This window comes from Fulvia fulva, chromosome 5, assembly GCF_020509005.1.
Source record: "Fulvia fulva chromosome 5, complete sequence".
Classification (NCBI taxonomy): domain Eukaryota; kingdom Fungi; phylum Ascomycota; class Dothideomycetes; order Mycosphaerellales; family Mycosphaerellaceae; genus Fulvia; species Fulvia fulva.
Window position 1 is genome coordinate 2,641,943 of NC_063016.1, and position 23,908 is coordinate 2,665,850.

General features: G+C 52.5%; 11 protein-coding genes across 11 annotated transcripts; 6 read left to right on the forward strand and 5 right to left on the reverse strand.

Moving 5' to 3' along the window:
• Nucleotides 1-82: 82 nt before the first annotated feature.
• Nucleotides 83-781, forward strand: CLAFUR5_05944 (uncharacterized protein; the record flags this gene model as incomplete). Its single annotated transcript, XM_047905092.1, has 3 exons — nucleotides 83-196; nucleotides 250-631; nucleotides 687-781. The coding sequence occupies 3 exons, from the start codon at nucleotides 83-85 to the stop codon at nucleotides 779-781; spliced, it is 591 nt and encodes a 196-aa protein (XP_047762324.1).
• A 68-nt stretch (nucleotides 782-849) lies between these two features.
• Nucleotides 850-1,062, reverse strand: CLAFUR5_20046 (uncharacterized protein; the record flags this gene model as incomplete). Its single annotated transcript, XM_059462897.1, has 1 exon — nucleotides 850-1,062. One exon carries the CDS (start codon nucleotides 1,060-1,062, stop codon nucleotides 850-852), a length of 213 nt encoding a protein of 70 aa, XP_059319007.1.
• A 943-nt stretch (nucleotides 1,063-2,005) lies between these two features.
• On the reverse strand, nucleotides 2,006-3,778 carry CLAFUR5_05945 (uncharacterized protein; the record flags this gene model as incomplete). Its single annotated transcript, XM_047905093.1, has 2 exons — nucleotides 2,006-2,805; nucleotides 2,866-3,778. The coding sequence occupies 2 exons, from the start codon at nucleotides 3,776-3,778 to the stop codon at nucleotides 2,006-2,008; spliced, it is 1,713 nt and encodes a 570-aa protein (XP_047762325.1).
• Nucleotides 3,779-4,335: 557 nt separating this feature from the next.
• On the reverse strand, nucleotides 4,336-5,646 carry CLAFUR5_05946 (uncharacterized protein; the record flags this gene model as incomplete). The annotated part of the gene is made up of 1 exon (XM_047905094.1): nucleotides 4,336-5,646. One exon carries the CDS (start codon nucleotides 5,644-5,646, stop codon nucleotides 4,336-4,338), a length of 1,311 nt encoding a protein of 436 aa, XP_047762326.1.
• A 212-nt stretch (nucleotides 5,647-5,858) lies between these two features.
• CLAFUR5_05947 (Arylamine N-acetyltransferase) lies at nucleotides 5,859-6,908 on the reverse strand (the record flags this gene model as incomplete). Its single annotated transcript, XM_047905095.1, has 1 exon — nucleotides 5,859-6,908. The coding sequence occupies one exon, from the start codon at nucleotides 6,906-6,908 to the stop codon at nucleotides 5,859-5,861; it is 1,050 nt and encodes a 349-aa protein (XP_047761545.1).
• Nucleotides 6,909-7,519: 611 nt separating this feature from the next.
• On the forward strand, nucleotides 7,520-8,072 carry CLAFUR5_05948 (Deoxyribonuclease Tat-D; the record flags this gene model as incomplete). The annotated part of the gene is made up of 2 exons (XM_047905096.1): nucleotides 7,520-7,548; nucleotides 7,703-8,072. 2 exons carry the CDS (start codon nucleotides 7,520-7,522, stop codon nucleotides 8,070-8,072), a joined length of 399 nt encoding a protein of 132 aa, XP_047762736.1.
• Nucleotides 8,073-11,695: 3,623 nt separating this feature from the next.
• CLAFUR5_05949 (uncharacterized protein) lies at nucleotides 11,696-13,231 on the reverse strand (the record flags this gene model as incomplete). Its single annotated transcript, XM_047905097.1, has 2 exons — nucleotides 11,696-12,490; nucleotides 12,512-13,231. 2 exons carry the CDS (start codon nucleotides 13,229-13,231, stop codon nucleotides 11,696-11,698), a joined length of 1,515 nt encoding a protein of 504 aa, XP_047762768.1.
• Nucleotides 13,232-14,106: 875 nt separating this feature from the next.
• Nucleotides 14,107-14,812, forward strand: CLAFUR5_05950 (uncharacterized protein; the record flags this gene model as incomplete). Its single annotated transcript, XM_047905098.1, has 2 exons — nucleotides 14,107-14,514; nucleotides 14,564-14,812. 2 exons carry the CDS (start codon nucleotides 14,107-14,109, stop codon nucleotides 14,810-14,812), a joined length of 657 nt encoding a protein of 218 aa, XP_047762158.1.
• A 368-nt stretch (nucleotides 14,813-15,180) lies between these two features.
• CLAFUR5_05951 (Peroxygenase) lies at nucleotides 15,181-16,101 on the forward strand (the record flags this gene model as incomplete). The annotated part of the gene is made up of 1 exon (XM_047905099.1): nucleotides 15,181-16,101. One exon carries the CDS (start codon nucleotides 15,181-15,183, stop codon nucleotides 16,099-16,101), a length of 921 nt encoding a protein of 306 aa, XP_047761653.1.
• A 659-nt stretch (nucleotides 16,102-16,760) lies between these two features.
• Nucleotides 16,761-17,522, forward strand: CLAFUR5_05952 (uncharacterized protein; the record flags this gene model as incomplete). Its single annotated transcript, XM_047905100.1, has 2 exons — nucleotides 16,761-17,065; nucleotides 17,120-17,522. The coding sequence occupies 2 exons, from the start codon at nucleotides 16,761-16,763 to the stop codon at nucleotides 17,520-17,522; spliced, it is 708 nt and encodes a 235-aa protein (XP_047762157.1).
• A 482-nt stretch (nucleotides 17,523-18,004) lies between these two features.
• Nucleotides 18,005-23,593, forward strand: CLAFUR5_05953 (uncharacterized protein; the record flags this gene model as incomplete). The annotated part of the gene is made up of 1 exon (XM_047905101.1): nucleotides 18,005-23,593. The coding sequence occupies one exon, from the start codon at nucleotides 18,005-18,007 to the stop codon at nucleotides 23,591-23,593; it is 5,589 nt and encodes a 1,862-aa protein (XP_047762156.1).
• Between the last annotated feature and the right edge of the window lie 315 nt (nucleotides 23,594-23,908).

Below are 23,908 nucleotides of genomic sequence, written 5' to 3' on the forward strand. Positions count from 1 at the left end.
TGCTGCTACATCGACGAATTGCAAACGATCTCTGTCGCGCCGCACACAAAGTCTACACAGGCAGCCTGATCACACACTTCCGATGGTTCCTCCTCGGCCAGCCTTGGCTCAAAGCGAGTCCAAAGCCCGGTTCTTCGAAAGACTAGGCCTCGACGAAGGAAATGAATTCCATCGCAGAGTGTATGCGATGATGAAGGTACTTGCCCAATGCAATCTCGAACTCTCCCAACCCAAACTCACAAGTCCCAGGAAGAAGCAGTCGAAGGCCGACGACGGATGACCGAAAGCCAGGATGTCCTCGTGCCTTCGTTACGGGGAAACGCAAGCGTCGAGCCTCCATACAGCAACGCGCAAATCAGCGAGACCGTAACGCATCGAGAGATCCTGCGGATATATCGACTTGCACGACCGGAAACCAGAGTCGTGTACGACCTTGGGCGCGACACCGATCGAGTCGAAGAGGAGAACTGGGTCATTCGCTGGATGCTCTGGCACGTCTTTCGATACCGAGACAGTCGCAATCGAAACCGTCGAGTCATCTCGCCCAGTCCGGAACGAAGTTCAGGTTCCCATAGTGGTCACCGACCCATGACATCCTCCAGTGACGGACACCATCCATCATCTTCGCACTGTAGGTTGATGCACTGATGCGGAGTCTGCCGGCTAGCTTCTAACATTCCATGCAGATTCATCGAGCGGTCGACCCGGAGCTAACGCCAACCGACAGAGCTATTACTGGGATCCTGTGCGCAACGCTTGGGCCCTTTCATCAGGAAGATAACCAGCCAGTACGCTTCCATTTAGTTGTCGACCCGCGAGTCGAGGTCTCCGATCGACACTCATGCACGATCACTGCCGCAGGCACGGCGAGTCTTGCAGATCCGCTTGGTAGTTCAGGAAGCCCTGACTCTTGGACGCACCGGCTCCTGTCGATTGGCGCCACTCACCGATCCTGCCGCTCGATGGATTGATTGAGGTGAAGTGTCCATCCTGCGGCCACTGGAATGGCGCCCGAAGCACCACGGCGAGAAGGGCGACAACGGCAACAACCATGGCACGCATGCACCCTGGAGGTGTCAATAATCAGGCGGTCAAGCTCATGGTCGAGCTTCTGAAAAGCTTACGAGCTATTGTCAAGGGAGCCTCAGCTTGTGTTGTTGTGCAGGCAAGAGTTGGCAACAAGCAGGGGAGGTGCTTTGAAGTTCATTTTGTGGGGTAATACAGCTCGCGCACTAATAGCGGACGCCGGGCCCGACACACCTCCGCGAGGCAGGACACGCAGGACGAGTGCCTGCAACAATTATTCCATTTAATGTATCAATGCGCTGATAGCGTACACAGCAAGGTGTTGGTGGCGTTGTAAATGGCCTGTACTGCGTTTGACTGGTATAACAATCATCTCCTCAGGCATCATCCCGGCTCGAAGCTCACATCATTTCACCCTTTTCCGGAAATGTGGCCCACAAGCAGTTCATCGTCACATGAGCAGTTCCTCTACATGTATATGTAAAATGTGCTGTTGGCGGTTGTGAACCTCTTGTGAACCTCTAAGAGTAAGCGCAGCGGTGTAAAGCTCTACAGACTAGTCCTTTCGGCAGGCATGAGATACACGCTACACGTACGCTTGTTGTACGTACAATTACCCGAAGTCTACGAACAGTACGTATGTAATGTTGACTACGAGTTCGCCAACAGGCACAGCTCGGTAGGTCACGTGCCATCAAAACTTCAAAGTCAACTAATCCTAGAGCGCCAAGAAATTCTTAGGGCTAGTAATAGAGCTTCACTCCGTCGCTGCGCTTAATGAAGCGCTAAACAGTCACCACACGATCGATTTGAACAGATTCGAGCTGAGATCTTGGTTTGCCTGCAGCCTTGACGCGGCTCAACATCAACGGGAAGGCAGCAGGCCTCCTGCGTTTAGCGCGGATAGAGTCTCCGGAGGAACCGCAATATAAACGTGCATGACAGGAACAATCGACTGTGTCCATTTCATCTAGAAACATCATGACCTTGGCCCAAACAAGTCTCGCCAGAATTGCTTGAAGCCATACTGCGGTTTTCTCTCATCGTAAACATGGCTTGCCTTATCCACCGAGAACTTCTCAAGCACTGATCCAGGCTTGTGACCTACTACTTCAACACCCTTCACCTTGGGTGCTAAGGCTCGCTCGCGAATAGCTGCAGCCACCTGCGGAGCGACGTCCGCGAAGCAGGTCTGTAGCTCTCGCTCTAGCGCAAAGTAAGGCTTCTTTGCGAGATTTGGCGCCATCAGGTTGTAGGAGCGGGTGAGGTCATTCAACTGCTTGATCGCAAGAGTCTGATATGACTTTTCGGTCTCCTCCCACTGTGCATCGCGGAATGGCGCCACAATTACGCGCCGGGGCAACTCAGGTGGAGGTTGTTGCGTAAGCAGCTGCTGCTCAGAGGATACTTTCACCTGCTGCTCGACTGGCTTCAGTGTCCCGTCATCGTTGAAGGTCTGCTCCATAATTTTGATCTCTTCATGCATGGTAGTAGCATCGTCGGCGGGCGCGGTGTTAAGAGTTCCGGCGATAGTGATCTGAGGCATGTGGCTTTGTCCATCAATGGCATTCAGCTTTCCAACCTGCTGCTTGGAAGGATTGTGCATGCTTTCCGCAAACGCATATTGCTCCGCGAGACGCATCTGACTCTCCAGGCTTCCGCCTTTGCTTGCGATGACCCGGGATACATGTCTTTTCCAATCTGACCGCAGTCGTCGTCGAAACGCATTACAAGTCGAGATGACTTCTTGCTGCTTCTCTATCCATGGAGGAGTGATCTCTGAGCATTAATGAATTAGTAACATAACTATGTAGTACAAAGTTAAAGCTGTATATTTACCTTGCTTCTTGATGATCTTGTTCATGAAGTACTCGGTGATATTGATGAAAGGGCTGTCAGCATTGTAATCTCGTTCCATTGGCTTGCCTTGATTAGGCAGATTCTTGAACTGGCCACGAGCAATGGCATCTTCAATCCTCTGGTTGGCAAGAGAGTTGAGTCCCTGAACGGAAACAGGTACATGGTGAGCGCCAGGCTGAAAACGCTGTTTCATCTCTTTCCGAAACTTATCACGCTCCTCTTCGCTGAGACCTTCCTGTTCGTTCGCGTACGAATAGACAGACGACCTGTCTCGAGCATTGACGAGACGAACACCTGCGCCAGCCTTACTCCTAGAACGACCAGTGTCTACCTTTGCAGGTGGTCCACGTAGAGTCGGTACCTTGGCAGGAGACCGTATACGCTTGTGGGAGTCGTCCAGCATGCGCAATGAGGCGTCTCCAACGCTCTCGCTCCCAGTCCAGTGCTTTGCTGCAGCGATGTCCCGCGTACCTCTGCCAGCGCTTGCAGGGATATTGGCCTGAGCAAACGCGCTCGCATTATCGCTTCTGAAGGTCGAGTCTGCAATTTTCTTCTCAAGCTCTCGCTTCAGATCCTCACTGAAACCCGCCTCTTCCACAGCCTTGCGCGCACTGACGCCACCGGTCTCGAGACTGTCATCGCTCATCTCTTGCAGACGCCTCGACATTGCACCTGGCACAGGCTTAACCGCCGGTCGTTGAGGCCCATCCTCTTCCTTGCCACCCGGACGCGAAGGCGGCGATGAATCTGAGGCACGGCGTTGGGATTGAGGCCGCAAGCTTGATGCTGGGGGCCCAGCCCGCTGACGGCGAGCGCAGAGTGACCAGGCTGATCGATGGATGATGCTGGGCATACAGTTCGTGACAAGTTCCTGGTTGCGGCCGCGATGCATCGCAAGCTGCAATGCTCAACGAGACGCATGGGCCAGCCATCGCTTACGTCATAGAAGACCGACATCAAATCTGCGCCTTCACCTCTAGTTCTACCTTCGCCATCTTCCTTCACCCTACCGCCGCACACACTGCGGCATGCGTGAACGCGGTCGCTGCTCTATTACGTTACGACCGCCTGAGCAACACAGTCATGGTGCCGAACAAGCTTCTTGCTCCCCTGGATAGAGACACGACGCCACGAACTCTATCGCAGGACCTTAATGCGGTTACCAGTCTGGAGGATCACCATAAGTTGATGCGTTTTGCAACTTGCAGCGATCCTGCCGGTGGAGATCGATAGCCATCATGGTGGTCTTACTCGGCCGTCTATATGAGCGCCCAATAAGCTCGACATGTCAATCTGAGGGGCATGACTAGAGAATTATCTGAGCACGTGCTGAGGCGCGTATGCAACCTAGAAACTGTACCGGGTCCGTCCTGCAGAATATCTCACAGGTCTCCCGCTTGTCGCTGGAGTCAACTTCGACACTACGGCCGAGTGCCATCCATCAGGTGATCACACAAGATTCACGTACGCCTTGTCCTTGACCGGCAAGCCGCAGAATCTACGGCTTTCGTCCTCACTGATCTCTTTGTAGACGACCTCTTGACCTGCGTCCTCGCCAGTCAGATCCGCAAAGTACTTCCGCTTCTTGGCAGGTCTGGACTCTTGCTCAGCCGGAAGTGCTCGCGATAGCTGGGATGGTTGCGCTTGCTGCGTCGGGACAGTCGCTGCTCTGCTGACTGCCCCCGCCCGCGTTCCCGCTGCTGGCCGGTTGCCATTATATGCACTTGCAGCACTTGTTGCGCTTCGAGCATTATCAGCCATAGCCTGTACAGGAGCTACGCGTGCTCGCATGGCTGCGAACGGGCGGCCACTTCTGTCAGTCACGACCCTTTCTCCCGGCCGTCGGCACGGTCGCGTTCCATGTGCCAAGACAATGGATGATGTACTGGCTGGTGTAGCTCGCGGCGCGCTGTGCTCAGTTCTTGGGCTACTGATGGAAGTCGTGCCTGAAGGTCTGGCTATGCCTCGAGTGTCCGCTGTTGTGGAAGGAGGCCCCAGCACATTCGTGCGCTTTTTACGACCCTGCCCACCCCAAAGCTTTCGCGAAGGCTGCGGCGGTTGCGCATCCTGCGCCGCGTGACCAGCTACTGTGACTTTCGCTGCCGATGCGACATGCGGCTGCGTCGGGCGACTGTTGGTCGTTGTGTATGCAATTCTGGGCATGCCTTTACCGTGTCCTCCGAGTGAGCGTGGGTCTCGTAGAGCAGGCTGGAAATGATGATCACCGTGGTCGAGGTCCTCTTCATCACGACGCTTGCCAGTGGTGACGGTGGTAGGTCTATCTCCCTGCAACGGCCGTGCTGATTGTGCGTGCTGTGTTGAGAGGCTCCCACTGGTCTTCTGACTGAGAGATCTGCCGCCATCGTAGAAGTGTGCTGGAAGTCTTGTCTTGCTTACAGGCAATGTTGGTGGAGGTGCTTGCTGCACAACCACGTCTTTGTTCGATCGCAACGACTGTTCTCTCGCCTGCACGCTACCATCAAACACAGTCTGCTTGTCTGGTAATTTCTCATCCTCTCTCTCATCGTCTTCTTCATCCGAGCCTCCGCAGAGATCTATCACCTGAACTCGAGATTGTCGGGTGACCGGAGGGGGAGAGGGCCTATCTCCCTCGTCCTCCTCGCCGGGTGTCATGAGAAAGTGTATCCGCTCGTAATCGCTGACTTCTCGGCCACGGGCGAGATCCAGGTACCGCCCTGCTGCTCGTCGTGAAGCAGTCTCGCGGTTGCTCGTGCCGCTTGTCAATGTGTTTCGAGCCATGTCTGCAGGATTCGTTGACAAGGCTATTGTATTGGCGTATTCGGAGAAAGAGTAGCAGTCCACGAAGGTTGAGAATGGAGAGGTCGAAGTGCAACTTATAAGAAAGCGACGCTCTTTGTCAGGTCCATTTTGTTTTTACAGGCAAGACAGTATTCACTTACCTCGACCTCCTTGAAAGTGAATGAGGTCCATACACAGATTCGCATCGCATACTAAGCCAGTCGTTTCTCTGCTGATATGCCATTCTTCTCCTCCTCCGTGAACTCAAGCCCAAACACCTCTTTCATCGCATCCAGCCGCTCTTGCTCTGTCTTCAGCTGGACAGGAGTATCTCTTTGACCAGCGACAGTCTTCCTATACCCGTCGTTGAACAAGGTAACGTCACCGATGATATGTGACTCGTCCTCGCTCAGCAGGAGTTTGGTGCAGAGGATACTGTACGTAAAGAAGCTTTTTGGGTTCGTCGACGTGTACCAGGACATCATCTCATAGTCTTGTGGTAGGAACTCTGTCTCGGTGAAGCAGTAGGTTGGAATCCAGCTGTCTTTCCCAGGTTTGTCCGGCGCAAGACACTGGTCATAGCACCATAGCTTTGGTGCTTGATCTTTATTGTGGGCATATGTCTCTGGAATACTTCGCTTCTGGAGACGGATCCTCCTCGGTGGTACAGCGATAGACTCGAATCCGTCTTCGAGAGGATAGATGACAGCTGGGCCCATGGATCCCATGCCGACATCGACGACCCACCATTGGCCATCGACTTTGACAAGATTTAGCACATGATTCCAGTTGTCGTAAGTCTCGCACTGCTGCGTTCGTGTCTCTGCATCGGGACTCCACGATCTGCTCACTCGCCCAGCGCAGTTTCTGACTTCGTAGCCCAGGCTTCGGAGGACGGTGCCAAACAGGCCGTTGTTCTCCATACAATGTCCTCCGCGTCCGTACTTCCCACCACGCACCGCGAACTTGTCAAAGAGATCATCCATATTTAGCGATATCTTTCGGTGTGCAGAATAATGGAGTTCAAGGTTCTCGAAGCGGATGTTGGCCAGATGATAGCGATGGAGCGCGGCCAGAAGAGGTAAGCCATGTCCCTTCGTGCCTGCCAGCTGTGGGTCATCCAGTATGGGGGTTGCACAATGTTGCTGTGGGAGTCGAATTCGCTCGAAGTACTTTTGCAGCTGGTCCCTTCCATAATGAGGTCTAGGATGGAAGCCGAGTGGTACTTGCGCCAATTGTCCAGCAGAGGCTTGGTGGGCCATTGTGGTGGGGCAAAGAGCAGTCGGGGTTTGTCTTGCTTCGAGCTGCCTATCAGTGTGCTTCCTAGGAGTCTATAAGTAATCGGGACGTATTTGTCGGGAGGTGAGGTCAGTCGGCTCTGTAAAAGTGGAGAGCTCCAAAAGAGCTTGCTCGGACCGTGCAAGATGCCGAGTCAGCCTGTTTGGTGTGCTAATGTCGTTATTGCAGTGCCGGGGAGTGATGCAGTGTCTGTTTTCATTATCTACGTTCAAGATGGTCCACGTAAGCGGTCAGCCCTTCATGCTGCAGAAGCGAAGGATCATGTCGACTTGTCGGCTATGGACCTCTCTCACTCATGATCGAGCAGTGGTGGACAAGACGAATGAGTAAGGCTTACTTGCAGCGCACGAGACTGTTCAGTGTGCATGCCAACTATGCAAGCTGTTGTTGTAGCAGCTCCGATGGCAGAAAAGCCAACAATGTGCCCTCTTCTCACCTCACATCACACGCCCAATGCTGGAGCCGCGAAGTTAGCTCCGTGTTGCTCACATTATGCGTGTTCCATTGTAGGATGCGCTCTTTCCACAGCAAATCCTGACCGGTGGTAGTGGTAATACTGCGCCGGCTCGCAACCATGTGGGGCGTCGAGGGAGAGGCGATGGTGTATGTCACATCATGAACGCATTTTCTAGCATGTGTGTGCTTGTGCAGTGAGGACGGTGGTTTTTGGTCATAGTGGCTCGCAGGGCAGTCGATCGCGTGTCCAGTCATGAAGTCCAATGGATGGTGCTGTGAATCGTCCTGCAGTAAGTTACAGCCGATTCGATAAGGGTCATATTAGCTGCATGGCGAGCAGCTTCACACAAGATGTGGCTAGAATCCGAGATTTGTCGGCGGAGAGTCCTGGCTTTGTATCTGCTTTTGGTGAACTGGGACTTGACTACGACCGTCTTACACACGCGTCGAAGGAGATGCAGATCCGCACATTCAAAGCTCAGTTGAATATTTTTGTGACAGAGAAGCTCGATCTTCCGCTGTTCCTGCACTTCCGAGCAGCATGCGAGGACTTTATCGACATCATCCGACCTTACTTGCCTAACTTGCCTAACTTGCCTCGAGGTGGTCTGGTGCACTCCTTCGTAGGTTCCAAGGAGGAAATGCAAGCTTTGGTGGACATGGGCTTCTAGAACGCTAGCCCTTTTACCTGCACCATCGGCGGAATTCGCTGCGCCGACGCGCTCTTACCTTAGCTTATAGCAAGAGCGTCATTCTAGCGAATACTCGCTATATAGACCTAGAATAAAGCCTTAGTATAGTAATATTATCGAAATCCTAGGTATTATTTTAATATTCTACTATACCGCCGGCTCTACGAAGCTTTAGTATTACTCGAGACCTATTAAGCCCTCTAAAGAGCTTACTACTACCTCGATTATCCTCTAAACAACCCTATTATCCGAGTCGCCCTCTATCTCTTAGTCCTATACGTTATCAAAGCCCTTATAAGGATAAGGCTACACTCGCTATATTAGAGCTATAATTAAAAGCGTAGTAAGCGTACGGAACTATACCTCAGAGTAGTATTAACGAGCTAAGGGCCCCTTTAGACCCTAGAATTTACGCGTCGAATCTCGTTAACCTTTAGTAGTTAATTATATAGCGGGGGTATATAGGGGTACTACTAAGATATATAGAGCTAGGAGGCGACCTTAGTAGCGAAGTAGCGATTTACGAAGGAATCTCTCTATAAGGTATAAATATAAGAATTGTTGAACAGGTACGGATTGATAGTAGCGGAGTGGAGTAAGAGATCAATCTTTAACTGATTAATAGCACGAGTATATAGCAATATATTAGGAACCAATGTGTTGATTGTGTTAGATGTCTATCTAAGCTAAAGGGGAGAGAAGGTATCTCCCTACAAGCTGAGTCATCGTAGATGCCTTAGGCTACTAGATCACTTCCTGATTGTTAACTCCCTTTGAGATACTACATCTTAACACTCCTACTCATCTCGTATAGGAGGTTACAGTCTGCTCACTTCCTGTTAATAGTACTTGGACCCTTTTATGACAGGTTAAGCTAGCTTACAAACCTCTAGAAGTGTGGACTAGTCTTTGGTTTTATAAACCCGTCTATAACCATCTCAGAGGTTGGAGTGTACTCAACAGCAATAAGCCTCCTCTACCAAGGTTTCCTAATAGCGTTATAGGCAATGTCAATGTGCTCCGACTTGCAACACTGGCCCCAATCCTCTTCCTCCTGTTCATAGAAGGCTTGATCCCACTCCTGACAACTCCTAACTCATCTGCCTCAGGCTTCGTAGACGACACCAACATCCTAGCTTGGTCTGAATCAACAGAAGAGAACTGCAGAATCCTAGAAGATAGGCATCAAACATGTGAGCAGTGGGCAAAGAGACATATAGTGAAATTCGCACTAGACAAGTATCAGCTCATCCACTTCAGCAAGGCTAGGACAAGACACAACATGCAGGCATCTATCAACATCCAGGGCCATGAGACGCACCCCTAACAAGAATTGAGAGTACTTGGAGTCTGGCTTGATCCAAAGCTCAGCTGGGGACCCCAAGTCAAGAAGGCATAGGCAAGGGCAAACCAGAACAGACAATCCATTGAGAGACTGACTGCATCCACCTGGGGAGCTACCTTCGAGAAAGCCAGGATTATGTACAAAGTCATTGTCAAGCCAGCTATGTTATATGGAGCCCAGATCTGGACAGCAGACAAGAAGATCCCACAGAGGATAGAAGCCCCCCTAAACAGAGTCCAAAGCCAATGCCTCAAAAGGGTGATAGGAGCATACAAGTCCACCCCAACAACAACCCTTGAGATGGAGTCTGGAAAACCACCAATCCAACACTATCTTCTTGGGATGAGAGGACAGTATGCTCTTAAGACATCAGACTACCCAGTCCAGAGTGCTATTGACGCAGCAGCCGCAAAGATTAGACTCCAAAGGGACCCCTCTGCACCAGCAAGACCAGCAAGAACCCCCCAGAAGAAGGCAGACCTAGAAGAAGCCTACACTCTCCAAGCCCAGCTTGAAGCACAGGAGGCTCAACAGAGAACAGGCAGACAGAGGGACAAACAAGACAAGAAGAAGCAGACACTGTCTGAACAGATCGCAGGACTTCTCTGGGAGAAACAGTGGAGAATCAAACCACAGAGACCAGGAACACCAGCAGCTCTCCAACAGTTTGGCAGATACAACTACACCCTCTACACCAACCTCAAGAGGGCTGAGGCAAGCCTAGCAATCCAAATTCGCTCTGAGCACATTGGGCTTAGAGCATATCTACATCAAAGACGAGTCCCAGGATACAACACAAAGGCATGCCCCTGTGGCTACCCTTCCCAAAACCCTGAGCACATGCTGCTTGTCTGCCCAGACTGGTCAAGGGGAAGAGAGATCTGGAGAGCAAAAGCAAGGGACAGACGATACAAGGCCCTTGTTAACAGTCAGGAAGACCTGCAGAGAATGGTCAAATGGGTTATATCAGAAAAGTTTTTAGCTCAATTCTCCCTTGCTGAAGAGACAGAGAGGTGGATCGAAGGGAGGGAAGCAGCAGCAGCAGTAAGAGGAGGGGGGGAGGAGGAGGAGGAAGAGGTGAAAGCTCAGGGTAGCAGGCAAGGTAGTCTAGGAGGCTCAGCCCCAGACACTAGTGCACCCTGGTGGAAGGAGAAAGCAGATCACTCACAGCAACAAACCAGAGGTAGAGGAGGGAGGTTTTCACTTGCATATGCAGGTTTCCTACCCTAGGTATTCCATAGCTCCAGACCCGCATAGGCCGAGAGGCACTACATCGGGCAAATGAAATATCTATCTATATAACTACAACATTGAAGGCCAACGCGGTGAGTTGAACAGCAATGCGACTGGTCCTCTTAAGATATGCAGTCCTAGTACGATTAAGACGAAATATCCTTCTAAAGACAACCTTATTGTCGCCGGTAGGCAGCTCGTACCCTATCCAACGCTGTCGTGCTACATGTTACGCAGGCTAGAGGCGTTCCTAAGCAAACACAGGTCGGGAGGGGTGGGCACGTCTACATGGCAAGCACAGTAACCTACTCGTCTAGCGCTATGTCGCAAAACATTGGTCATGATCGGTACCAGACTTCGCACGTTTGTGCGTGCGGCAGATCGACATGTGGGAAGTGCCGAACGCGGTCGTGTGGCCTTGAAGAGCTTCACAGCCGATGGTCATGCATAACGAAATCCCATTGTCCCTGGCGGTGACAATATCGTCGAATAGACCCTCAATCCAATTGAGAACGTGTGGGCTATTATGAAGTACCGGCTGTATCGCGATTATCCGCATCCATCGACTGAAGAGGAGTACAGACGCCAGATACTAGATTGCTGGGAGAACATCACTGCCGCCGAGATTAAGAAGACAACCGCGTCGATGAGGTCGCAGTGTGAGCGTGTAATCGAGCGATGGGGTAGGCACACTGGATATTGAGTGTGGATGAGGTGTTCCGGTTGTATTCAGTCGCTCCTTCGCAGATGCAGTTAGCAGTTAGTAGATACACCACAGCAGCAGTAGACAGCATGTCGTTATTTGAAAACGCCTCCATTGAGTCCGATCGGTGTCGCTCAGGCCCGTCTGATATGTATGGGTACCATGTAGAAACAGGGTTGAAGGTGGAGTCCGATCGGTCATGAAAACAGACTGTATGGACAGTCTGACGGGAGTCAAGTGGTCAAGCGAGACGGCGGAGCTCACTGGAACAGACAAGGTTGTGTAGTTGTACCGACGTCAAACAATGCTACGACCTAACCATTACAGCAGCTCATAATGCGTCAGCACAGCAGCATGGTCTGAAGTCCACTCATTCTCCTTGTGCCCAGGACTAGGCGCTGGATCGCCGACGATTAGGTGTTCCGACCCAATTACTCTCAGCCTGTCCTCAGTATGATACACAAAGTCGATCCTATCTTGAGGCTCGTCTCTCCCAGTAGCGCCGTTGTGTTTCGGGAAGACCGGCGACCAAGTCGTAGCCTGCTCCCTCGCAGGATCTGGATGTGCGACTCGGAACGAATCGATTAGACCATGCTCAGTAGGCAAGATGGAAGTCGGCCAGTCGAGACTATCGTTGTCGCAATTCTTCTCCTGTAGCGAAGGCACCCATTCGAGATGGGACGGAGCGTTGAAGTCGCCGGCGAGGATGACGGGTACTCTATCTGCCTCCTGCAGTTGGCTCTGGATGCCGTCCAGGATAGCAGTGATCTGTGGTATCCGTCCTGACTCCGCTTCACGAGCAAGGACCTCCTCCTTCGTCATGTTATCAAAACAGAAATTGTAAGGTCCGTATGGCGTATAGCCCAAGTGCGCACTCCATACATTTATCTCGACAGGGTCGTCATCACGACCACCGTTCAAGTCAATCCTCACGCCCCCGGATGCTGAGATCTGACCGTATTTCTCGATGATGGGATAGCGACTGATGACGCCTACACTGCCACTGCTCTGGTAGTGATGCCAGCCTAACGCTTGGCCTAGACGTTTTGCATGGTCTGGCGAGGCCTCCTGCTGTGCGACCACGTATGCGCCGGAATCCAGAAGGAAGCGAAGTTGCTTTTCGTGTTAGTTGTTGACTTGCGCGCCGCCGTGCCAGAGGTTGTAGCTCATGACTTTGAGGTCACTGACCAGGCGTTGGGGTTTCAGTCGGACGGGGATCGTTAGGCGGATTGTATTGTTGGAGCCATTGCTTGCTGTGGCGCTAATGGTGAGCTCGGCGGGTACTTGGGAGGTGGAACTGGGCGTGCCTGTGATAAGTCCGTCCTGGCTAACGTTGATCCCGTCTTCGCCAGAGACTTTTGTAAAGATCACAGTGTCCTGGCTTTGGCCGAGGACGAGGCCCGCGATGTTCGCGGTGTACTTGTCGCCCTGTCGTGCATTGTGTAGAGTCGCCGACTCTACGGGGAAGTCAATATCTGCAGCAGGAGCCTCAATGGTGACGTTGACGGGTTCAGCCAGCCATTCGTACCTGTCCTGAGCGAGGAAGAATGCTTGATAGTCGCCGGGCTCAAGGGCATCGTCCGAGAGGGTTACAGTGCCAGGCGTTCCTGGTGCATAGCTCCAGACTAGTGATGGCGCCACATATTCCTCGTTGGCAGGTCCTCCTCCTGAAGCATGGTAGAGACCTATCCAGTAGGTATCGAAAGGATGGGATGTCGTGTACTCAAAGGTGAGAGCCTGACCTGCAGGATCTTGACTCAAAGTGCCCGTCTGCCGCTCGACGGTTGTCTGGCTAGGTGCTGCTAGCACGGATGAGGAAAGGAAGAATAGCGCGGTTAAGCAAGACCGAGCCCACATCTTTTTATAGTTCGGGTATCTTCAATCTGTGTCGGAACATATATGGAACAGTTAGTATCTTTTGTGCCTGCTCAGATCATTTGAGACTCGCAGAAGGTAGTTCCACGACCAGCTACATCACGCTGACTACGTCTTGGAAAGACACAGAGCTTGGGATCGCATCACATTGCTCCAACGATAAAGTCGTGCAAGACTGTCGACCAATGCGTCTTGCCCATACTTGCACGAGGTTACATCAGTATGTCATTCCCGCCAAGCATTTTGTTGAGCATTCAGGCAAAGGTAGGAAGGTAAAGGATTGTGCAACCATCGCGCCAAGGTATCAATACGTGGGGCTCCGTCTTCTCCATGTTGTCAATCATGGTGTAGCAACTTCTGAGGACTGGGCACTGAAATGATGATGATGCTCAAATGCGAGGCAATGATGAGGCCAGATCTTCCTGCAGCGCTATACGCAAGTTTTATTCATTGAAAAGAGGAGACCGTCAGTTCATGTGCTCAGACGTCTCTCACCTGTTCAAGCGTGACAAGACGACCACTGTATCGCCCGGATGCAGGAAAAGACAGAACGTTGTTGCCATTGAGAGCTCATCCTGCCAGCCTCTCGGCAGAACGGCTTCCTTGGGATGCGAACCCGAGTATAAAATGCCTCCGCCGACTGCTTCTTCTGCCCGAGGGGTCTGCCGACGTGACGATGTCGAAGCTACTGTGTATCATGCGAAAACAGTCACTTGCCATTGATTCTTGTGAAGATTGTGGTATAAGCCGATATCGTCTTCGCGCTATCGATGTAACAGATTCAGCAGCTTCATACTGCGACGTCGTCTCGAAGAAACCAACTCCGACTCTTTAGCACCTTGTAGCACCAGGTCAACATGAAGCTCATACTTACCGGAGGTACTGGCTACATTGATAGCGCAGTCCTGAAGCGGCTCGTAGCAGATACCAGGATAACATCGATCGTCGCTCTGTCCCGCCGAGAACTACCACTTCAAGACGCGAAGCTCCAGACCATCATCTTGAAGGACTTCCTCCATTATGACGAGAGCACCTTCCAGCAGCTACATGGCGCGGAAGCATGCCTCTGGTGTTTCGGCAAGGCAACTTCTGGCAAAGAGGTGCATTTGGACATGACGATGGCGGCTGTAAATGCATTGGAGTCATCCCTTCTTCCGATGCTGAAGCCTGGTCAAGTCTTCAAATTCGTTTACCTGAGTGGACACCTAGCGGAGGGAGATCAGACCAAGAGTTTGCTGTTTCTACGAGGTCTCAGAAAGTTACGGGTACGGAGTGTCCAGTGCCTCGAAAGCGATTTGCTAACCCAGGGTTCAGGGTGAAGTCGAAAACAAATTCATTGCCATCCAAGAGAGGCACCCGCATAGCTGGCGCTCGTACGTTCCGAGGCCTTCGATGGTCACCAACGGGGAGCCGCTGCTGAGCTTTGCGATGGGAGAGATATACATTCCTGTGGACGAGCTGGCCGCGGCATTGGTGGAAGTTGCTGTTGCAGGATATGAGAAAGAGAGGATAGAGAATGACGAGCTGAGGGATACAGGCACGGTGGCCCTGTTGAAAGCTTGATCCTCGACAAGGATGAGACTGTACGACCTAGGTGTTACCGGTAGGGACATAATAAGACACATCGACCTCATCAGCAACAAGACACATGTCACCTGTAGAGACGACAGTATCAATGCAAGCCTCGATGAGCATATTAGAGGGACACGCACTGTCCCTGTACTTACGAAAGCTGTAGTACATTCAATTTGCACCACATGAGCGCGGACACACATGAAGATGACGCAAAAGCGCCATCACTGTGCTGTGACACTGGCGAGGTAATGTACAAGAGCTGATAGGCGCCGCAAACATGTCCTGCAACACGAATGTTCGCTCACAAGACTTGGGGCGCCTATCGTCCGCGCAACGGACCCATGCCCGCGACCAAGATGCCGCTGAACAAGACCATCTCAGAGGTCGATAGGGCCATTTCGACAGCAATGGAAGGCTTGCCAGATAAGATTCACGGCGAGCATGTCTCCAATGGCAATACGCAGGCGGCACGCTTCAAGACTCGAGAGGTCTACTCGCCGGACGAGCAGTTCGCTGTCATGCTGGAGACCGTCCCAGTGACCACCGAGAGAGTGCCGTACTTACCTTCGAACGACTCACAACTTCGAGACGCAGGCACGGCCAGAGCCAACATCGCCGCCTCACAGGAAGCTCCCCACGGCACCACGGAGGCTCACTGGGCCGAGAAGCATCAGAAGCAGAGCGTACTGCAGCAGCACTGTGCATACTTCGATCAAGATGGCGATGGTGTAATATGGCCCTCGGACACCTACAACGCGTGCCGCAAGTGGGGCTGGCACATCTTCCTCGCAGCATTGGCTACCTTCATCATCAACTTCAATCTCAGCTATCCCACCTCACTGTCCTGGATCCCCGACCCCTTCTTCCGCATCTGGATCACCAACATCCACAAAGACAAGCACGGTAGCGACTCCATGTCATACGACAACGAGGGACGATTTCGCTCGCAGAACTTGGAGGACATGTTCGCCAAGTACAATCGCGGAAACAAAGGAGGTTTGGATGTGGGAGATCTTCTGCGGATGCACAAGGGACAGAGGATGGTGCTGGACTTCTTCGGTCAGACTGCTACGATCCTCGAGTGGCTTGCTGTGTATCTTCTGCTGTGGCCAGAGGATGGCATTCTGAGGAAAGAGGATGTTAGAAGAGTGTTTGATGGAAGCATCTTCCAGCGCAAGGCAGATGAGTATGCCAAGAAGAAGCGGATGGGACAGTTGAGAAAGGCGCACATTGACGGCCCCGTCAGGCACTTCAAGCGACTGCTTTGGGAGAAGTGAAGAGCTGGCAGCACACTGAAGGCTGAGGTCGTCACGATGGAATGGTTGATCAACCAGATGGCTGGTCCGCCCCGGCGGGGCACAATAACGCGCATGAATTGACAGGGATAGCTTCTTATCGTAAAAGCCTATCTCTCAGCCGCGAACCTTCTTCCCATCCATGCCCGGCCTTCAAGGTTGCAGTCTTGCAGAGCTCATCGCGGTCATTTGGCACGTGCCTCGCAGCACAGCTTTGCCTACGAACGTCCAGTTCAGCATCACTTCCAAGCCGTAGTTGCGGCGCGTCCATCATCACGATCAAGACCTTGTCAATGCCTGACTGCGCCCACCGCCTCGGCCAGACCGCCCAATGCATGGACGCGTCACAAGGTTGACCTTGACACTGCGCGGAGCATTCGGCATGTCATGCATCCAAGTCCGCAACCGAAAACTTGCTATGCGCCTCATCATGTCCGAAGAGCCCTCCCATTTGGAGAACATCCTTCTTCCTTATCCTCCCGTCTCGTACGACTTGAGATTGTTTGTCTGAGCTGATTGCACCCTCTACGGGTCTGTGTGCAGTTTGCGACATCTCTACCTTCGTTTACATCAATAGTCACACGCCTGCGCCCATCCCCGGCCTTCCAGCCTCCCCAGCCACCAATCCAGCAACGATCGCAATGTCGCACCACAGCAGCGCTGTGCACTGGAGCTCAACGTTGAGCTTATACATTATCCTCGCATGGGCTCTCCTCGCATCATTGGCTGCAGCACAGGCGTACGACATTATAGAACGCGATGGAGATACAGTACTTGAAGAACGCCAGAACTACCAGTTCACCGGGGCGCTAGCGATCTATGGGGACGGAAGTAGCGTTTCGAATACGCAGAACAATGGCGGAAGTGGGACGGGCAGTACTGCCGTGCAGGCACAATGTCCATCGGACCATCCAGTCAGTTGTACAAACATACAGCAGCCGAACTAGTAAGTTGCATACTGTCAGACTCTATCATGTCGAAAATGCTAACGATCTTCCAGCTGCTGTCCTTCTGACAACATTTGCTCGTGGTCGAACTCTGTGGTCGCGTGCTGTCCAAACGGGAAGACATGCAACGGCATTGCAGGAGCTGGAGGAGGATACGTACAGACTACGACCCAATACTGGGCGCCAACGACAACATGGCAGCCTCCTGCAACGACTGTTTATGGAGGAGGTGGATATGTTGCACCTGCTGCGACGACCGTCGTCGGGTATGGTGGGTATTGCTCGACACTTGTCGCTGTAGGACCTGGGCTGCCGACCACGCAAGCTGGAGAATGTGGAACGATACTTATTGTGGAAGCCGATGCCATCCAAAAAGCAGTGCTGGGGTGGACAAAGCTGCTCGTATTGTTGGTGGGGTTGCAAGTGCTCGGTGGAGCGCTGTTCATGAAAAGATGATGTCGGTAGTCTATGATCGTATGATACCCAACGACAGCTGCGGCGGCACCCTACAACATACAGCCAGTAAACATAGCAGTAAATCAGGGTCGATAGCCTGACGTCTTCTCCGTCTATGAGTCTGTGCCGTGACAAGTCCAGCGATGCAGCCAGGTATGGTCAGAACTCAGAATGGTCATATATCACCTACACAGCATCGTTGGAAACAGAGCATGTGAATGGAATGAAGTGCATGCAAAGAAGAACCGTCTGATCTGATGAGCAAGGGACGGAAAGTGGGGCTGGTCACGTTGTTGCCTGAAATTGGCCTTAAGAATTTTAGTATGACGTTTCTCGAGAGCAAACCTCTTCATCACAATCACAAACGACACCCGAATCTGCACATCTCTTGCGCCTGTACACCTGTTTACTAGACCCCGAAAGTAATCTCACACCATTTGTGTCTCGAAGAAAGACGCAGAGAAGGCAACACCCGCGACTAAATGAGCACCACTGCTCCCGCTCAGCATGGCGGGAACCAATATCAGCAAGCCGTAAACGGTGGACACACGAGCACGACCGTGCCCGATGAGAAAGACCGCATAGACTCGGACGACGAAGACGACCAGGATCTCGTATTCGAAGATGAGAATGTCAAGGCGGAGGAATCAAAGATCCTCACCGCTTACCGCCACCTGTTGTCGAGGCGCGTAGACCTTGTGGGCGACTATGCTGGCGACGAACTCTTTCTCATCGAGGGAGACTCTATGCTCCTGAGATGCTTTGAGGATGACAAGCTCGACTTCGACTACGGCCTTCAGCTCCTTCACGCTGTCTACAATGTTGAGCATTTCCTCCACGATTTGGCACAACGCAAGTGCCATTTCAACATCATATTCTTTGACAGCAACAGGGAGCTGTGTCTCCCATCCAACGTTGACCAGAAGAACGCATCGAGGTACTTCTTCGCACGCTCGGTCATCGTTCGCCATTTGACGAATGTCAAGACTCATCCCTCCATTGAAGTCGCGGCCTTCAAGTCATGGGATGCGCCAGAATTTGGGGACTATCTGCAGCGGTCTGCACCATACTTCATCATGGCCCATGACGGCGCTCAATCTGCCGATCGCAAAGCCAAACACATTGGCGATGACAGCCGTAAGTCCACAGTACAGCGCGTGGCATTGCGACAGATGATCATCTCCTTCATTGTCCGAGGCTTCAACGTCGGCCTGGTGAACGGACTAGAATGGAGGGACACCAAGGTGATGACGATGGTGCTCGAGGCTCGCCGTAGGTCTTCAGTCGAGCAAGCGCCTATTCGTGATGCTCTGAAGTCCTCTGAGCGTCCTACCTTGGATGTGTCTACAGAGCTCGAGAAGCTGAGCAAGCACAAGTCAATACTCACGGAGAGGTCCACCTTACTTGTCATCACCATCAGCAAACTACTCGGCGGTGAAGATGCCTTCCCACCGCAAGCCGCTGCAGCTCTACTACTGCATCAAGCTCTGTTACAACATGCACCACTTTCTGCCAGAAGAGTGGATGCAGTGTCGGGCGCGAAGCAAGCCCAGGAAGTACTCACAATGGTGGCCTCCACAGCTGAGAGCATCCTCAACACTACTTCTTGGCAGACTACCATGGTGCAGTGGCAGACAACGAGGGATATCATGGACGCTATAGATGGCCGGCTATTCCTGAAAGTCGCACAATCGCAACCGGAAGTCACTGCAGAAGTCAAGACGACCTTTGACAACCTTCTTAGTGCTATGGCAAGTGTGATGGAGACTGCCAGCCTTGACCTGCCTTCTGTACCAGAGGCGAAGTCATTACCTGACCCAAAAGTCGAAACTGCCAGTCCGAGTCACGACGACGTCGCAGTCCTCCCATTCTCTAACAAGGTGTTTGACAAGCATCTCGAGTCTGTACACATCGAAGTGGATGCTGCAGCAGAGAGTGAGCGCTCTCTCGCCTCACGGAAGATCTTCCAAGAAGTCACGCATTGGCACAACGCCAAGCGACCGATCAAAGTCAAGGCTCCCGAAACACCACAGGATGCGAGACAAGCAAGTCGTGAGGCCCGACGTAACCAATGGTTCATGGCAGAAATGAGGACGTATGCTGCGTCCTTGACCAATGCTGTTGGAAAGAGCTTGGAACCCGAGACCATCATTGTTGGGGCACCCAGGCCCACTAAGAGTAAGGCTGGCACTGAGTCGCCTGCTGACTCCGATGTGTCTGACAGTGGCACATCCACACAGAACAAGGGTAAACCCGCTCAGAAGAAGGGTGGTGGTGGTGGCAAGAATGCCGCAAAGAATGCCGCCAAGGAAGCCATGATGAACCGCATTGCGGCAGACAAAGCCAAGAAGGATGAGAGTGCTGGCGACAAGATCTTCAGCTCGTGGCAACTTGTCTGCAAAGGTTTCCAAGCAGAGACTGATCCCCGAACTCGTTACAGAAAGGCTCGAGTATACCTCATTAACCTCCAGCCTGCATGGAGAGAGGTTGTCGGCGCCGAAGTTGAGTTGTACTTGATCAATTCTCTCTTGCTGTACTGGATCGAGGCCTGCCGGCAGAGTCAACAAAAGCAGCGTATCCAGGTCGCGGCGTTGATATGGTCCCACGCACGCAGCATCGCCCAACGAAGCCCTCTGACGAAGACGATTGCTAAGTGCCTCGAGGCTACCACGAAGACTCTAGCACTACCGCCTGTTCCGACAGTCACAGAAGGTGGAAGCGACAAGAAGCTGGCCTTCACTTTTGCGTTGCCCACGAAAGTGGACTCCCTATCAGTGAAACTGCCATCGAAGGACTTCCAGCTGCTAGAATGCGGTCCTTACCTTGAACGCAGCTTCGACTCAAAGCCAGATTCGCGCGTTGAGTTCCAACCCGATGGTTGGCAACGAAAAGTACTCGACAGCATAGATGCCGATCAGAGCACATTCGTGGTTGCTCCTACCAGTGCCGGTAAAACTTTCATCTCCTTCTATGCCATGCGCAAAGTGCTGGAAGCAGACGATGACGGCGTTCTGGTATACGTCGCGCCAACTAAGGCTCTGGTCAACCAGATCGCTGCCGAAGTGCAAGCTCGATACTCGAAGAAGTTCAAATATGGCGGCAAGTCTGTTTGGGCAATTCATACTCGCGATTACCGCATCAACAACCCCACTGGCTGCCAAGTGCTGGTCACTGTACCACACGTACTCCAGATCATGCTGCTCGCCCCGTCAAACGCCAACTCTTGGGCCAGCAGAGTCAAGCGAATCATCTTCGACGAGATTCACTCTATCGGTCAGGCCGAAGATGGTGTGGTTTGGGAACAACTGCTTCTGATGGCGCCATGCCCAATCATTGCACTATCAGCGACCGTTGGCAATCCAGGCGAGTTCAGCGACTGGCTCGCCACCACGCAACAGGCGATCGGCAAAGAGCTCGTGACTGTGCAACATCCATACCGTTACTCTGACCTTCGAAAGTACTACTATCAGCCACCCAAACACTTCGCCTTCCAAGGTATCCCAGAGAAGTCTGCTTTCGGATCTCTCGGACTCGAAGGTCTCACTGGATTCAACTTCATCCACCCTGTTGCCGGCTTAGTGGACAAATCGCGCGGTATCCCAGAGGATCTCGCCCTCGAGCCCAGAGACTGCCTTCTGCTTTGGCAAGCCATGATCAAGGTCCAGACCGACGATTACGTTGTTCCTGGGAGCTTAGATCCGGCTAAAGCGCTGCCAGAAGTCTCGCGCAAGGTTGATATCTTGAAGTGGGAGAAGGACCTTAAGACTCTGTTGAAGACTTGGCTCAGCGACCCATCATCGCCCTACGACAAGCTCTTGCACACTCTGGAGCAGAGCTTCCGTGACGAGAACCGAGAAGAAGTGTACCCTGCACAGCCGGCACAGAGCATCCCAGCATCAGAAGGTGAGATCAACCCAGAAGACCTCGTACAGACAACGCTACCCATGCTCTGCCGTCTAAACGAGCAAGACGCATTGCCTGCCATTCTATTCAACTACGATCGCCACCAATGTGAGAAGATCTGCAGAATAGTGGTTGAGCAATTGGCACAAGCCGAGGCGACTCAGCGAAAGACTGGTCCCAAGTGGGAGAAGACCCTGGAGCGCTGGGAAGAGTGGAAGAAGCTCAAGCTGAAGGCTGCTTCAAAGGCGCCAAAGGCCGGTACTAAGGCTAAGAAAGGCAAGGGCGATGATGATGGCGAAGACGAGAAGGCGTCCAAGCTCGACCTACAAAAGGACGCTGCTGGAAGTGAAGATTCAAAGTGGGAGTCATTCGACCCGGAAGCTCCACAAGACGGCTACCACTTTGCCGACCACACTGCTTTACAAGCATCGGAGCTGGAAGGATACATCCGCCAGCTGCGACGCCGCGATCTGCAACAGTGGCTCATTGATGCATTGGCTCGTGGAGTCGGTGTCCATCACGCCGGTATGAACCGCAAGTACCGGCAGGTTGTCGAGATCCTCTTCCGCAAGCGCTTCCTGCGTGTTATTGTCGCGACAGGCACGCTTGCGTTGGGTATCAACATGCCTTGTAAGACCGTTGTCTTTTCAGGCGACTCCGTCTTTCTCACGGCGCTGAACTACCGCCAGTGCGCCGGTCGAGCTGGACGTCGTGGGTTTGACCTCTTGGGTAACGTGGTATTCCAAGGCGTCTCGAGACAGAAGGTTTGCAGACTGATCAGCTCGCGTTTGCCGGACTTGAACGGTCATTTCCCCATCACGACTACACTGGTACTGCGGTTGTTCACTTTGCTACATGAGTCGAACAATGCCAAGTACGCTGTCAGCGCAATCAACGCTCTGCTTTCGCAGCCGAGGCTGTACTTGGGCGGTGCTTCGTTCAAAGATGAGGTCATGCATCACTTGCGTTTCTCGATCGAGTACTTGCGTCGACAACAGCTTCTGGGATCAGACGGTGCACCACTGAACTTTGCAGGTCTCGTGAGCCACCTTTATTTCACGGAGAACTCATCCTTTGCGTTCCATGCTTTGCTGAAGGAAGGCTACTTCCACGAGCTATGCGCAAAGATCCACACAGAAGAGAAGCCAACTCTCGAGACACTGATGTTGGTCATGTCCCACTTGTTCAGCCGCATCGAGTGCAAGCAAGCGGACGCCGAATATCGCGAGAAGGTTGTAAAGCCGTCGTCGTCCATTGTGTTCTTGCCACCGATGCCAAAGCAAGCTTCTGACATTCTCATTGATCACAACAAGCAGACACTGGCTGTGTACAAAGCTTATGTCGAGACGTTTGTTGACCAGCACCTTCACGACCACGACCGCACGCTGCCACTTTCTCAGGTCAAGGTTGGTGCCGAGACTGATAAGCTGCCCGCGAACATCGACCACCTTCCACCTACAAACGTCCGGTCGTCCTTCGTGGCACTTTCGGGATCCGATGACAAGTTTGGATCTATCCATGATCTGTGCGCCACCTCAAGAGATGGTGTCTTCCTGGAAGAAGCCGTCATTCCCCACATGGATGTCTACCCTCAGGAGATGGAGGTGCCACTCAATGCATACTTGCTGGACTTCTTCAAGCACGGCGATGTCATGACCATCGAGCGCGCCAATGGAGTCCGTCGTGCAGACATCTGGTTCTTGCTCAACGACTTCTCCCTCGTCCTGGCCACAATTATCACGTCTCTCATGAACTTCATGAAACTGACCGAAGGCGAGGGCGACATGGACATGCTCGACGTCATGGGTCGCCTCGACGCTCACGAAGAGGAAGAAGACGACAAGGTCGCTGCCGTCGAAGGCGGGAGCGTTGCATCTGGCCCAAGCGCTGCAGACTCTGGAATTGTCATGCCGGATCGCACCAAGGTTGAGGCTACCACTACCAAGAAGAAGGCTAAGAACGCGGACAGCTGGGAGGATCTTGCAGAGGAAGAGGATGCCATGGCTGATGCTGCCACACGCAAGCAGCTGAGTGCCGAGGCTGAGGCAGCTGCTGCGGAACTGAACGCGTGGGACGGTGAAGGTGGTCAGGGATTGAAAGATGTGATGAAGGCGTTCCAGAAATTGCATGCCGAGTTCAACATGAAGTTCAAGGCTATGTGGGCTTAGAGGAAGAGTTGATGGGATGGCTAGAACTTGGGATTGTTGGGCTTCTTAGGTGCTTAGATAGAGGAAGAATTCCCGTTGCCTTTACAGTGTCGCAAGCATTTGGTATTGCGCCATAATATCCAACAGCGATGCTATGACACTTCACATGATTTGTAGGTACCGTCAAATCATGCTCGGGGACGACCATTTGAAGTGAACACGTCAAGATACGCCAGGCTGGAAAATAAATTTGAGATACTATAGCCATCCAATCTTCCTCATCTATCACATACGACCATAGGCCAATGAAAGCGAGGAACCCCGTCCGCTCTTCCA